Source organism: Parambassis ranga, chromosome 15, assembly GCF_900634625.1.
Source record: "Parambassis ranga chromosome 15, fParRan2.1, whole genome shotgun sequence".
NCBI lineage: Eukaryota > Metazoa > Chordata > Actinopteri > Ambassidae > Parambassis > Parambassis ranga.
Window position 1 is genome coordinate 21,024,671 of NC_041035.1, and position 15,782 is coordinate 21,040,452.

A 15,782-nucleotide genomic window follows, 5' to 3' on the forward strand; every position below is an offset into this window, starting at 1 on the left:
AGCCCGTCCCCATCGCGCCCAGCCTGTCTGTGAGTCACGCTGCGCGGCAGCAGGAATTCCCACGCTCCTGAAGGCAGCAGGGATGCTGCTGCCCTGATCCATGCTACCTTGCTAGCAGGTTGCAGCTAACTGAGCGGAGGCAGCGCGGCGTCCCGGAGGATGTCCCACCGTCTCTAACACACGCTGAGCACACGCTTTTTACCGGCTTCACACACACACACACACTCTCACACACACTCACACACACCTGAACTCTGCGGCAACATGACGACGCGGTCAGAGAGAGAGAAAGCCCAGAAACTGAACGAGCAGCATCAGGCCATCCTGTCCAAGCTGCTGAGGGAGGAAGACAACAAGTACTGCGCTGACTGCGAGGCTAAAGGTGAGTCCGGCTCCCAAACCTCTGTCCCCCCTTCCTCCCTCATCACTGCACCGGGCAGGACGCGGGCAGGAGGACGTGTAGCAGCTGCTCCAGAGCTAAAGCTAGCATCACAGGCAGCGGTTCTGATGGGAGACGCTCGCATGTAGCGATGCTAACGTCCCCGGCTGAGCGTCACTAATGTGTAACAGTCGGATTATTATTGAGTTTAATCCTGCGTGTTTATGCTGCAGTGGACAAACAGTCCCGGCTCTGTTGGTACAGGTGGAATTATTAAGGATGAAGAGTGTTGAGCAACATTTGTACAGAGAACGGCTCCAACACTCAACTTCCGCCAGGCGCTTTCAAAGTAAAAGCCTCGTGCAGCGCTGATGAGCTGTTCACGTGAGGCTGGTGATTAACGTCATTATTTATAACACTGTCAACACATCGCACACATATAAGTGTGTGTGTATCACCTGGAGGAGGATTGTTTTGCTTTGTTTTGTTTATGGCGAACTGAACTAGTGCTGATTTATTTAGACACATTTTCTGTATAATCTTGAGCAAACCTTTATTTTGAAGTGGGATGACCTGTGTTTCCGGTTTGTTGTTGTATAACCGCCGATAACTTGAGCCCCCCCCCCCCCCCCCTCAGTATTCGGTGTCGTGTCCTTGACTGGTTTATTTATGAGCGGAAAACGCGCGTGTCCCGTGTGTGTAACGTCCAGGTGGAGGTGTGTGTGTGTGTGTGTGTGTGTGTGTGTGTGTGTGTGTGTCACCGGACACCGTCAGGTCTGCTGCAGGTGCGCGCATCACGCCTCTGAGCAGTAGTTTAGTGGAGAAGGACCCTGAAGGCATCATGAGCTGGTCCTGTGCACTTTGTGTGCGTGTTTGCCGTGGAAGCTTGGAATTCCCAGGCTGTGTGGGGAGTGTGAAGGCCTCATATCTACCTGCGCCTCAGATTCATGCGCTTTGCGTCATCGCGTGCCCGTGCTGCCGTCTGACCGCTGAAAGCTGTGGAGGCGGACCTCCCTCGGTCCGCCGGCCGCTGCTTCACTGTGACACAGACAGAGGACGTCAGGTCTGCTTCAGCCACGCTGACAGACCAGTCGGACACAAAGACCCCCAGACTGGACCAACAGAACATCCAAACCCTGCAGCGATCAGAACTCCGGGCTGTTATTAGAAATCTGTGAGCGAGGCAAACAGGAAGTGGTCACACAAAGCCCGCCACCTGGAGGCCAGGCTGCTGGTCATCAGGGTCATTGTTGGTGTGTGTGTCCACTTCAGGCCGTTAGTGTTTATTGATGTTTTCTTCTCCACGTCTGATTGGCTCAGAGCTCGGCTGTGATTGATCCCTGTGGTTCAGGGTGTGCTGGGTGTGGCGGGCCGGCTCTGAGCACTGCTGCAAAGCGGTGACTCACCTTAGCCACTGTAATTCCACCCCACAGACCTGCCTTCTGTCCACACACACACACACACACACACAAACACTCTCTGCCCTACATAATCTGTGTGTGTGTGTGTGTGTGTGAGAGAGAGAGAGGAGCTTCCTCCTTATTGATGTCTTCCCCTGTCCTCCTGCCATCTCAGTTTATCTGCTATTTAAAGTCCAGACTATCATTTCTGGTTTTAACACAATCCCTGTCCACCACTGTGACTCAGACGCTACACACACACACGCACACACACTGCCTGGCTGTGTGTGTGCGTGCACTGAGCTGGCACATGCTGTGTGCTGGCGCAGCAGATCTTTGGGGCGCTCGGTGCTTTGGCGGCCCGTCCTTGGTTCTGCTCCGCTCTGAATACACATTGACACACACAGACCTGCACACAGGACCCAGGGGCCTACACACACCTGCACATTTCAAAGGTGTGCAGGGCAGGTTGGTCTTGCAGCGTCCCGTGAAGGAGACGGCCTGCGGCTCGGCTCTGTGGGCTGTACACAGAGGTGTGTGTGATGCTGTGTGTGATGGACACTTGTTGTTGTTGCTCTTTACTTCTCAGCTCATGAGAATCATCTTTTACCTCACACACTTCCTTCGATTGGCCAGCAGGTGGACTCATGTCTTCATTGTTGATGGTGTGGTCTGCAGGCACATGTTAACTCTTTATAAACCACGCGGTCATTATACGTCTGGCAGCTCGTGTGATCTTCATGGACTCTGTGTGTCCTTCGTTTGTTTTGGAACCGCAATAAGAGCAGGTGATGAGTGTAGGTCTGTGTGTGTGTGTCCACGGCCCTGTCTCTGAGCCAGCAGGGGGCAGCACAGAGCTGCTTTCACCTTCTCTGGCCTTCTGCTTCAGGCCCTGGCAGCCTTTCAGTGATGAGAGGACTCTTATTAATTATGAAATGGAGGTTGTGGACCTTCTTTAAAGGAGAGTAGCACTGGACCTCAGCAGCAGGAGTCATTTCCTGTCTTCTTCTGGCACCTTTCAGCTGCTGTGGATTAAAATAATCTGACGTTTGTTGGTCCTAGAAGACAAAAGGAGAAGATGTAAAATGGCTTCAGGTTAAAGATCAGTAAAGAATGTTTAAAATCTGAGCTTTCCTGGTGTTTTATGGGACAAAGCAGAGCTGACAGAGGGTGGCGCTGTGGCTTAGATGAGGATTACAGCACTTTAATGGTCCTGGAGGTTTTATATGAGGCAGCTCAGGCACAGCTCAGTCCACAGTCTGCCTTCTTCTCCTTGAAGCTGTAAACTGTGTGTCTGATCCATCCCAGGAGGAAGAGGAAGAGGAAGTGGCGGCTCCGAGGCCTCACTGCAGGCTTTTGTTCCCCCTCAGAAATATTATTGTATAAATCAATATTCACAGGAAAAGCGGCACCTTCCACCTCTTTCATCAGTGACACACCTACACATGTCATACACAGTGTGTTCTGCAGCATAATTCAGGAGAGAGTGTGTGTCACAGGCTGATCTCTGTGGTCACTGTCACACACACACACACACACACACACACACACACACACACACACACACACACACACACACACACACACACACACACACACACACGTCAGTCACCACTGTCCTCAGGTTGACAGTTGGGGCTTTAATTTCATGCTTGGCTGACTGACCCCCCCCCCCCACAGTTGGAAAGTTCTGTTGTCACTCACAGAGCTCCAGGGTGTGTGTGTGTGTGTGTGTGTGTGTCAGCTGGGATGCTTGTTTGTCTCCAGTGTGTGTCTGTTTGCATGCATGTAGATGAAAATTAATCTGTGTGTTGTGTATCAGTGTGTGTGCAATGCGCAGAACTCCACCTGCATACATGCTGTGTGTGTCTCTGTGTGTGTCTCTCTGTGTGTGTCTCTGTGTGTGTCTGTGTGTGCATGAGAGAGAGAAGCTCATTTGTGTCTAATCAGGTCAGCAGTCTACAAATTAGCACTGGTGTGTGTGTGTGATGTGTGTGTGTGTTTGTGATGTGTGTGTGTGTGTGTGTGTGTGTGTGTGTTTGTGATGTGTGTGTGTGTGATGTGTGTGTGTGATGTGTGTGTGTGATGTGTGTGTGTGATGTGTGTGTGTGTGTGTGATGTGTGTGTGTGATGTGTGTGTGTGTGTGTGTGAGATGTGTGTGCAGGGACTGCAGGGCTCTGGTCTGCAGAGAGGACTCAGTTAAGCTTTCTGTTTTTGCCCTTCATCACAGAGCGAGGATGATGAGCAGAGTACAAGTCTTACTGAATGTCAGTCACATGCAAACAAACAGCAGGTTCATGATGAATTTAGCTTTAATATCACACCTGTGGTTTTGACTGGGAGGCATGCAGCTTATGTATGTGGTGCATTTTGTGTGTGTGTGCAGTGTGCTGAGGATGGGATGAGTCTTGGAAGCAGCCTGCCTCTGCAGCACAGAGCTCAGCCTCCAGCACTTGACACTCATTGTTTTCTAGTTTGGAGATTCAGTGCAGCAACACATTGAGACTCTCAGCTGCAGCATGTGTCCTGATTTATGAAGACCTCTTCATCTGTCTCTCACTTTAAAACCCCGTTCACACTGGGGAAATCAATCCGGCTAGAGCAGGATTCGGGACGTATCTGGATAGATTTCAGTCCACCTCAGGCGCGGTTTGGAGACAACAAACTGTTATTTTAATGTGACCTGTAACCTCTGGTGATAGATTTTCCTCTGGGATTATTAAGGTCCACTTAAGAGTCTGACCTTGGCAGACTCTGCAGAATGCTTCACCGTCCGGCTCCTTCACACAGCGTTCTCTGCACGGACGGCAACAAGATGAGAGCAGGTCGGGCAAAGTGAGGACCCTGCAGCCACGCTGGCCCGGCTGCGGTCATAGGTCCTGACAGAGAGCATGTCTGAACTCAGGCAAAGGAGCTGTAGCACTCCACACTCCAACTCCCAGAATGCACTGGGCTGTTGTAAACAGCTGATCAGAACCAACACAGGCACGGCCCATCCTCTCCTCAGCAGCTCCTGCTCTCGTCCATGCAGCCGTGTTTCTCTGCTTTTTATTTCTAATATGTGTGTTTGTTCTGAAAGAGGCTATGTGGGGTCAGACCAACAGATACTGATAGATCTCCAGCTTACGCCGGCTGAGCTGCTAACGCTCAGTCATCCCTGCCTTAATGCTCCGTCCAGCGCATTAGTGCCACTGCATTAACACGCTGATGCTCTTACCTAAAACCGGCCAGCCCACTGGACTGTGTGCGCTCCCTCTGCCGCCCAGCCGGCTCCGGGTTCCAGCCTGGATCCATAAAGGCAGAGTCTTCACGCTCACCGTGTTCAGCGTAGCTTTCATTCCTCACGTTGACAGATATAAGCTTTTGGAGGGGGACGCGGCCAAAGGCTGAAGCCACAAGCCCATTAACATGATTTGACTGTGGCTTCTCTGCCGCCTCCCATCAGATTCGGCTAAGCTCGGGTTGTTGTGAGCCACGCCCTGCGTGATGGATGAGATCTGTGAATGACATACTTTGAGATGAAGCTCTTAACCCGACTTCAGATTCCTTGAGTGTGCACACAAGTGTTAATATCCTGGTTTCAGTGAGGTTAATCCTCTTGTTTTGCAGCATCGGGCTGAGTGCACGGTGACAGCCATGTGTCGGGTGGATTCTGTAAAATCTGAGAAAAATGTAGTTCTGCCCTGAATGTTGTGAATAGTTCTGCCCTCTGTAGACAGGTCCGTGCAGGTTTTGCTGAAAATGAGGCTGCAGCTGGTCATCGGCGTGACTGTGATGGGACAGAGACGTTGTTTGTGCCACCGCCGACCTGTGTGTGAGTGTCAGGATGTGTGGAGGGAAGGTGCTGCAGGTACAGGACTGTGTCAGGGTGGAGCAGAAAGGTGGAGCAGAAAGCTATTACCAACAGGTTCACAGACTCTCCACACAGCCCGTCAGGACTCATGTGACCTCGTTTGGTCACAGTCTGCTCAGTTATCAAGCAAAGAAAATGTCACGTTTTCATTTGAATTACAAGTCGTGCAGCTGCTTATGATCGGCTCCAATTTCAGGCAGAGAATTGAGAGAGCGTGTTCTTTAACGGCGCCTTCTCACTTTCATTCGGTGATTAATAGTTTTAATTAAATGCTGCTCTGATTAAAAACCTGCTTCAAAACATGAAAGAAAAGGCTCTTTGAAGTAGTTTATTCCACTTGTACAAGAAAAGCTTTTTAAAAGGGTCACACAACTTATCGACCCACAAACCAAACCCTCAGAAACCCACGCTCAGTATTCAGGAGGAGGAGCCGAGTCCTGAGTCCTGAGTCCTGAGTCCTGAGTCCTGAGTCCTGAGTCCTGAGTCCTGAGTCCTGAGTGCTGTAGATGTGGTTTTGTGTTGATGATAAACACCAGGTTTACCGTCGTAACATAGAGCAGGTAAAATATGAGGCAAGAAGCTTTAAGGAGAGTTTTTCTTTTAATTCATTTAACATAGAGCTCCAGACATGACAGGGGGACAAAGCGTCTGGACCTGTAGAGTCCTCTTGAAGACGTCTCTCTGCTCCTCCATCAGCTCCATCAGCTCCATCAGCGCTAACTGAACAGTAAGGAACTTCCCAGGAAGCTTCACTACAAGTCACATGCTCACAGGAAGAACCATGGACTGTCCACCTGTCCTGTGGTCTCTGTAGTCTCACAGTCAGTCAGACCAGCACAGGTCAGTATGGAGACATTTAGAGTCTCACACAGACCCCCCACTGAGCTCCTCCACCACATGTAAACCATGCTTCCCACCAGTTAGAGCCGATGGAGCTGATGGAGCTGATGGAGGAGCAGAGAGACGTCTTCAAGAGGACTCTACGGGTCCAGACGTCTCGCTTCAGTCTTCTCTACGACTATGACCTGGACGACTGAGGATCTTCTTCAATCAGAATCAGAATCATGTTTATTGCCATGTAAGTGAAGGGTTCACATTACTAGGAATTTGCCTTAGTGATTGGTGCATACAAAGAACATATAATAATTAACATGCAATAAGATAAAAACTAAGATAAAATTAAGTAAATAAACTACAGTAAGGCTAAATTTACATGACAGACATGGCGTAACAGACATACAATGAACAGAACATAAAATACTGTGCAGATGAAATGGTAAACATAGACCCTTATATGATCGAATGGAACAGTGTAATAATGTAATAATGTAACAGGGTCACATGGGTCGGTGAGGTGGTACTCGTGTGCAAGTAGTGCAAGATGGAGTAAACAGTGCAAATAGTCGTCATTGTGCAGTGACTATACTAAAGTGACCTTCTGAAGACAGTGCAGAGCAGTGCATTAATTACAGTTTAACAGTCCAACAGCAGAGGGGAAGAAGCTGTTCTTGTGGCGTGAGGTTCTGGTCCGAATGGACCGTAACCTCCTGCCTGAGGGGAGTGGCTCAAAGAGTCCGTGTCCAGGGTGAGAAGGGTCAGCTGTGATCCGACCTGCACGCCTCAGAGTCCTGGAGACGTACAGGTCATAGATGGCAGGCTGCAGCCGATCACCTTCTCAGCAGAGCGCACAACACGCTGCAGTCTGTGCCTGTCCCTGGCAGTGGCCCCAGCGTACCACACTGTGATGGAGGAGGTGAGGATGGACTCAATGATGGCCGTGTAGAACTGAACCATCATCCTGGCTGGCACCTTGAGTTTCCTCAGCTGCCGCAGGAAGTACATCCTCTGCTGGGCCTTTTTGATGAGGGAGCTGATGGTGAGCTCCCACTTGAGGTCCTGGGTGATGGTGGTACCCAGGAAGCGGAAAGAGTCCACTGTGGAGATGGAGGTGTCTGTCAGGGTGAGGGGGGGTGATGGAGCTGGCACTTTCCGAAGGTCTACTGTCATCTCCACTGTCTTCTGGGCATTCAGCTCCAGGTTGTTGTCAGCACACCAGGACACCAGACGGTCCACCTCCATCCTGTAGGCAGACTCATCCCCGTCTGAGATGAGTCCAATGAGGGTGGTGTCGTCAGCAAACTTAATCAGCTTGACAGACTGGTGGCTGGAGGTGCAGCAGTTGGTGTACAGGGAGAAGAGCAGAGGGGAAAGTACACAGCCTTGGGGGGTACCGGTGCTGATGGTCCTTGTTTCCGAGACATTCGTCCCCAGCCTCACATGCTGTCTCCTGTCTGTCAACATGACGGAGGAACACATAAATAAGTTGTGTGCCATGTACATAGTGTGAAATATATCCGATGGGAACTTTCCGGAACCCGTGGAGTTCTGTTCATGTGCAGCCTGCTGTTGTATCAAGTCTCCCATCTGTCCCTCTTCCTCCTCATGTCAGGTCCTCGATGGGCGTCATGGAACCTCGGGGTCTTCATGTGTATCCGCTGTGCCGGCATCCACCGCAACCTGGGCGTCCACATCTCCAGAGTCAAGTCTGTCAATCTGGACCAGTGGACCCCGGAGCAGATCCAGGTACGGACGTCCTGTCTGGGCTCTCAGACCGGGTTCTCAGCTGAATGTGGGGAGTTTTAAATAAGATGTGTGTGTGTTCTCTCCATTGTTGATGTGCGTGTCGGAACATGCTCGGTGATATGTGTACATGTGCAAAGAGAGTTAATTAGTCCGAGTACAGCTGTGCTCTGTGGATAACCGGCGCGTCACATTGATTACATTACACACAATAAGGCAGGCAGAGCGTGTGTGTGTGTGTGAACGCCACATGCCAGTAATTTACCTAATCATCCCGTTGTTATTATATCCAGTTATTCTTTAGTGTGTGTGTGTGTGTGTGTGTGTGTGCGCTCGGGCTGATCCATCAGCTGAGTGTGAGCACAAAGGGTCTCGCTCTGAATGTTAATCACCGCTTTCAAAGACTAATTAATTCTGGATGGCTGATTATTCCGACTCCGTCTCCTCCACTCCTCCCATCATCCACCCCATTCATCACCCTCCTCTTAATTTAGCCCCGGCACATACGGCCAGTGTGTCTTTGGTCCTGTGTGTGTTTGTGTCAGCGGGTAAAGTGAGTTGACTGCAAATGTGATGCATGAAAGAAGCGTCTGTGTGTGTTTTTGGAAGTAACGACATGCCTCTCTCTCTCTCTCTCCCTCCCTCCCTCCCCTCCTCCTCCCTCCCCTCCTCCTCCCTCCCCACAGAGCATGGTGGACATGGGGAACAGCCGGGCCAGGCGGCTGTACGAAGCTCACCTCCCAGAGAACTTCAGACGACCTCAGACGGACCAGTATCCTTTATCGATGCAGTGTAAAAACACACTACATGTGATGTGCGTCATAGTGATGGGAGGTCCGGCTCTCATGGAGGAGCAGCTCCCAGACTGTGCCTAACTCTGTGTATGTACCCAGACTGTACAAAATCCATCATCAATGGAGATACTGTGATTCACCATGGCAACAGATGCTGAGAAACAGAGCTCCACGTAGTTCTCCCCACGTTGTCATGTAGGTGCAGCTTCAGCGGGTAAGACCATCATCAAACACTGAACATGTCTCTGGAGTCAGACGCTGCAGGGGAACAGCTCTGTGATGTCACAGCTTTGTCCTGATTGGCTGAAGGCCTCACTAACACACCTGATGGTTTTATCCTAAGAGCTCCAGGATCAGTAAACTTCTGGTTAAGCTCTGTGTGAAGCCCAAAGCATGCGGACACAGTGACATCATAGCAGCCATGACCTCAGGTGTGGGAGGATGTTTTTATGCTCAGTCCACATTTTGATCAAACTTGAGAAGTAAAATATAATTAAATGTGGATTTTTTGGTGCATTAATATTAAAGAAAGACTTTTATATTTATACATTAGTCGCCACGGAGACGTGACATAAACAAAGGCTTCATCAGCTGCAAATGATGTTGATGCGTTTAGGTAATGAAGATGCTTTATAAAAGGAACAGAGTGAGGTCTTCTCATCACGCCTGCAGTCATGTCCAGCTCCCACTCTCTGCGTCGGTCCACGTCTGACGGCGCCTCCCGTTTCTGCCCTTTTCCTCGGCACCGGAGCAGACGGCTGTGTGGGTAACACCGCGGCACGTGTTCATGTTTCCACCAGCGGCCTGAAATAAATAATCTCCTTGTTTGAAACGCCGCTCTAATACCCTATCTTGTATCTGGCAGGCCCATTTGTGCGGGTGGTCATCATTCTTCACTCTTTTGAAGTCCATTAGTCGTTCTGACAGCGGCGGCGCTGGCTGAAAGCAGCAGATAACAGGCCGGGATTAGGAAGTGTGTGTCTGTGTGTGTCTGTGTGTGTCTGTGTTTACACTCACACATCGCTGTTAACCGGCTGTGTGACAAAATGATTCGATAGTTGCTGTTTTCATCTTCAGGATCAGGGTTTGCTGCGTGTCAGCGCTGCTGATCAACAAAAACACATTGATAACAGTAATCAATCTTTTTATGCAGCACCTTTAAAAACAAAGAACAGAGAAGCTGAAGGACGTGCTTCTGTTGTAGTGATGGTGCACGTCTACACCTCCATCACCTCCTCCATCGCCTCCACCTGGCCCTGATGGAGCGGATGTGAGCCTCTGGTGGCCCACATGAGGCAGTTGGTTCATTTTAGGTGGAGGTGCGGCTAAGGTCTGGCCCGCTTATGGCTCAGATATGGACTCATTCCGCTCCATAAGTGGGCCAGATAAGAGCGCTGAAGTGAGCCGGATTTGGGCCACACCAGTTTTGCTTTCTGGGTCTGGACTCTGAGGCAGGACAGATGGCAGCTCATCCATCTCTCACCGCGGACACAGACTGTGGACCCTCACCCTCCCATATATTTACACTCACCGAATCACTTGTGCAGCTCCTTCAGTCGTGTTTTTCATGTACGCTTTGTGTTTGAGGCGAGAAGAATGTCAGGATTATTACGGAGTGTGTGTGAGATCTAGACATGTGGTACTTGGAGGCCGAGCCAGCACCTTGAGCTGGTGGTTGTGTTCCTCTGCATCGTCCTGCTGAAAGAGGCCATCAGGGAACACTGCGTCCATGAGAGCAGCAGCTAAGGTGTCAGGCTAACATGCATGATGCGCTGATGACCAGTGTCTGATCTTGTGTACAGTGTGTTGATGATGGTAGCATGTTACTGTGGTGTGTATACAGTGTGTGCACAGCTTCAGTCCTTGACTCCGCCCCTCAGAGCCGTGGAAGTCTTCATCAGGGACAAGTACGAGAGGAAGAAGTACTACGACCAGGAGGCTGCCGCTGCACTTCCTGTGAGTATCAGCAGCTCCTGGTGTACAGACGGAATGATGGCAGCAGAACATGTAGTGACCGGGTCGGTGTGTGCACGCCGCAACGCTCGCCTCCATTAACCCGCTTATATTATGACATCAAATCCTTACGTTTCTCAGAATGTATGCACACATTTAATCTAAGAAAATCAATATTTTGTCTTCATCTGAGTCTTCCTCACCAAATACTGTGTCTGCTTTAAATGAAACTTCATCCTAATGATGAGATACTGAGGCGACCTCGCCGTCAGCCCCTCCTTTGGAGTGCTGACGGCTGCAGCAGACGGTTTTTGGCAGCTGCTGTGTTAAATGTTGAAACGTGCTGCTTATCATATTTGGCATCTTTCCTTCGCTCTTCTTTTGAATGAGTTCCAGCGCCGGCTCCTTTGAGCCAAACCCACCGCTCCCCTCATTGTGCTGGAGAATGAGTTTTCATTTTTTCCTGGTTCTGCCCTCCTCTGTTTTTATCCCACCACACCGCTGATGTTTGTGCAGCTAAAATATGGAGCGGGGTTTCAGACCCAAACAGGCATCTTATTGGATCTGAGTAGCTGCACACATGTAGAGAATAACCTTTCAGAAAAGCTCTTATCTCCTGGTGCAGGTCTTTATCAGCGAGCAGGGTGTCTGTATCTGTGTGTGTGTTGATGGAGGAAAAGGAGGTGTAGGTGTGTTTGTGGGTGGTGCTGCGCACGCATCTTCCACAGAGACCATGGGTGTTAGAGCAGTGTGTGTCTCGGCGTTGTTTGAGTGTGTGTGAGGTGCTCCTGGGCTGTGTGTTATTCAGGGCGCTGTGAGAGGAGTGTGTGTCGCTGAAGGAGCCCGTAGAGCCTGCAGGTGTCGACCTCCAGCCTCGTATCTTGGTCATTGTCAGTGCTGCAGTCCAGTCCGGACCGATCCGCGCTCATTTCATGTCATAAATCATTTGTGTGTGTTCATGCATCTGTCCATAAGAAGCTGCAGCAGAGATTTCTGTGCATCATTTTTTAGAGATTGTTCTGGAGACATCGGAACATGATGCAGAGACGTTCAGGGACTCTTTTGTACCTTGAACTCCTCCTGGAGGATTTAGTCCGTGCGCTCTTTAAACCTCGAAGCTTTGATCAGTCTTTATTTTTCTGTCATTCTTTCTTTTATCATTAAAAGATGTCGCCTGATATTCAGCTGGCAAAGTGACAAGTGATACAGGTGGATGAGCAGTGGCTGGAGTCTCGGTAATGCGTGCTGTCTTGTTCACAGCAGTCTTCCTTTATTTCTGTCTTTGTCGGTTTCATCCCTTCTCCTCTCTCCGTCTTCTTCTTCACTCTCTGTGCTCCTCTGAAGCGTCGCCAGCAGCCAGACTGTGATCTAGGATCTGTTTCTGCCGCCCACACAGACGGCTCGGCTTTTATATGCAAATTAATTATTAAAAACAACTCATTATCACTTTAAGCAGTTTCACACAGATGGAGGAGGAAGAGGAGAGGGCGGCCTGTGTGTGTGTGTGGTTGGTTTATTTGTTCATAGGACAGAATCAGTTTGTGCTTCACTGCATCATCGCACTGCGATGTTTGTCTCATGTGATGTGATTCAGGTTTCTTTGCATCGTCAGGTCTGACAGCACCTTGTGTTTCTTTAGATGTTCATGTTTGTATTTAGGAGAATCGTCGTCAGTAGTTTATAGAACAAAACAAGCATCGTTCATTTATAGACTCTCGATGACTAACCCACACAGAGTGGACGTTCAGCCGGAGCTGAGTGTGTGTTAGTGTCCCAGAAGGATCCTGCAGCCGTGCAGAAATGGACCCTGAGTTGTATCACAAAAGGATCTGAAGTGTTTTGTTTGAATGAAGAGCTTCACAGAGTCGTGCTCGTCTCTAATGGACAGCGTGTTGTTAGCAGTGAAGTACATGCACTCTATCTGCACTGGCCCTGTAGCATGAGATCATTGTCCTGCCAGCCCTGTCTGTGTGTCTGTGTGTGTGTCTGTGTGTGTGTCTGTGTGTGTGTCTGTGTGTGTGTGTGTGGTACCCGAATTATTTCAGTCTTACTGGAATCAACAGGACATCAGAGTGCATCTGTGACGAGGCCACAGATTGGCCTAAAAATGTCAGCAGAGAGCAGCGCGGCCGCCCCGGAGGAGGACTCTGCTGACTTCCAGCCTGATTTCCATGTATGAGTCACGGGGACGTCGCCGCTCCTCCGCCTGCTCCTCCGCCTGCTCCTCCGCCTGCTCCTCCGCCTGCTCCTCCGCCTGCTCCTGCAGCCAGCTGTGGCAGCCTGGGTAACTCCTGACGAGCTGCAGGAGGAGGCAGGGTGGCTGTTCTTCTTCTGTGGTTTGTTCCATCTGCTGTGAACACAAGAATCACACCAGACACCCAGAGCCTCAAAGACAGGAGGTCTGGATCATATATATTCACATATTAACAGGCCTGTTGGCTGTTATTTACTGTATCTGATGTCAGTAAGAGTCTGAATGTTTGACCTCATCAGACTGAATTGAATTTTGACGTCGTCCATAATTTGATGTTGCGAGGAGCTCCTCAAGGTCGTTGTGGGAGGATTAGACCGCAGCTCAGCCACCTGCAGCCGTAACTCTTCTTTTATTAGTCTGTTCCTGCCTGAGCGAGTGTCCTCTGTGAGAACAAATGGAGCCGTTACCAGCAGACACAGCAGCGAGGCAGAGTCCGATCTGCTCCACCTCTGCATCCTCACCCAGCTCACACCACCACATCTGTCCTTGTTTTATCAACCCCACCCCCCCTCACCCTTCAGCCTCCCTCCTCTTTGTCTTCATCATCAGCCCATCTGTGCGTGTTTAGTGCCGCTGTCTCCGGCAGCATCAAAGTCAGAAGTTTTAAGAAAGGAATTTGAAAAAAAGACAGATGATGCTCTGAATTCTCAGCTGCACTCCTCTCACCACCACAGGCAACAAGAGCAAGCGGTCGTTTGATGCCTTAACAGTGGAGGATGGGAAGAGGAGAAAACATCTCTCTGTTCTGCCCTCCGAGAGACGTACTGTAGTCAGCATTAGTTCCCAGCCCGAGGTGCTTCAGAGACCAAAAGGGGGGGAGGAAGGAGAGCTTTGTGATGTAACCTCCTTCTGAAAATGCATTTTTCTCCGGCTGAGTTCAGCAGACTGACGCTGAGGAGGGTTGGTGTTATTTAATCAGCAGCACTCATCACAGAAACCCTCGCTTCAACCTCCGTTCAGAGAGCAGGACTGACTGACAGCAGGACTGACCGCAGGACTGACAGCAGGACTGACTGACTGACAGCAGGACGGACTGACAGCAGGACTGACTGACTGACAGCAGGACGGACTGACAGTAGGACTGACCGCAGGACTGACTGACCGCAGGACTGACTGACAGCAGGACTGACTGACTGACAGCAGGACTGACTGACAGCAGGACTGACTGACTGACAGCAGGACTGACAGCAGGACTGACCGCAGGACTGACAGCAGGACTGACTGACTGACAGCAGGACGGACTGACAGCAGGACTGACTGACTGACAGCAGGACGGACTGACAGTAGGACTGACCGCAGGACTGACTGACCGCAGGACTGACTGACAGCAGGACTGACTGACTGACAGCAGGACTGACTGACAGCAGGACTGACTGACTGACAGCAGGACTGACAGCAGGACTGACCGCAGGGACGACCGCAGGACTGACTGACCGCAGGACTGACTGACAGCAGGACTGACTGACAGCAGGACTGACTGACAGCAGGACTGACTGACAGCAGGACACTGACTGACTGACAGCAGGACGGACTGACAGTAGGACGGACTGACAGCAGGACTGACTGACTGACAGCAGGACGGACTGACAGCAGGACTGACTGACAGCAGGACTGACGGCAGGACTGACTGACAGCAGGACTGACTGACTGACAGCAGGACGGACTGACAGTAGGACGGACTGACAGCAGGACTGACTGACTGACAGCAGGACTGACTGACAGCAGGACTGACTGACAGCAGGACGGACTGACAGCAGGACTGACTGACAGCAGGACTGACTGACAGCAGGACTGACTGACGGCAGGACGGACTGACGGCAGGACGGACTGACAGCAGGACGGACTGACGGCAGGACTGACGGCAGGACTGGTCAGTGAAGCAGATGTCAGCAGATTATTGAATCTGAATTTAACTCAGTAATTCACAGCTGCTGTTGAACTGGCAGCTGAAGGCTTCCTGCATGTGTTTGTCAGTCATTTCTTCCACAGCGGTGGTTCCTGACCTTTGTTCCTCAGAGCTCTCCATAGTGACATCTAAGAGAGGCCGAGCACACAAACACACCAAATCTGATTCATATCTCTGTCAGACCCCGTTCAGACGGGAAAGTCAATCCGGCTGCAGTTTTTAGGCCGGATATGTTCAGACACACACACGTCCACGCTCAATCTGGCTCAATCTGGCTCAATCTGGCTCAGTCTGTCATCTGTGCTGTCCCCTAAACCTCCAGGTGTCACACCCTCGGTGTGGGTGTCCTCGGTGGTCCAGAAGCTGGTTCCTCTGTAGTCATGTCAAAAACAAACTCCGGAGCTCAGACTTGAAGCCAAGGCGGTCTGTGTTCAAAGTTTCAGCTCCGCTCGTGCTCCACCTCTTTGTCTGTATTTGGGGATTTAGCGGACTGTGACGCTGCCAACATGGCGGCGGCGGGTGCAGCGTCCCGGAGCCTCAAAACAGCTCTTCAGAAACAAACGGGTGACGTGACCGAAGCTTCGTCTGTAGTTTCTCTGTGGGGTGTCCACACAGACCTCCTCCAAGTATCTTGTAATCTTGCGAACACGAGTTAAGACGGA

General features: G+C 50.7%; 2 protein-coding genes across 8 annotated transcripts in view; both read left to right on the forward strand.

Annotated features, from left to right (window-relative positions):
• The window catches only part of sertad2b (SERTA domain containing 2b), a 45,656-nt gene extending 44,519 nt beyond the window's left edge, over window positions 1-1,137 (forward strand). The window contains exon 3 of the transcript XR_003671793.1: window positions 1,096-1,137. The gene's annotated coding sequence lies outside the window, so the exon portion shown is untranslated. The remainder of the gene's footprint in view (window positions 1-1,095) is intronic.
• The window catches only part of LOC114446918 (stromal membrane-associated protein 1-like), a 37,940-nt gene continuing 22,238 nt past the window's right edge, over window positions 81-15,782 (forward strand). For all 7 annotated transcript variants that reach the window (XM_028422830.1, XM_028422823.1, XM_028422826.1 and 4 more), the window contains exons 1-4: window positions 81-382; window positions 8,083-8,216; window positions 8,900-8,985; window positions 10,888-10,963. In XM_028422830.1, coding sequence (XP_028278631.1) covers window positions 265-382; window positions 8,083-8,216; window positions 8,900-8,985; window positions 10,888-10,963 — 414 coding nt within the window. In that variant the 5' untranslated portion in view covers window positions 81-264. The remainder of the gene's footprint in view (window positions 383-8,082; window positions 8,217-8,899; window positions 8,986-10,887; window positions 10,964-15,782) is intronic.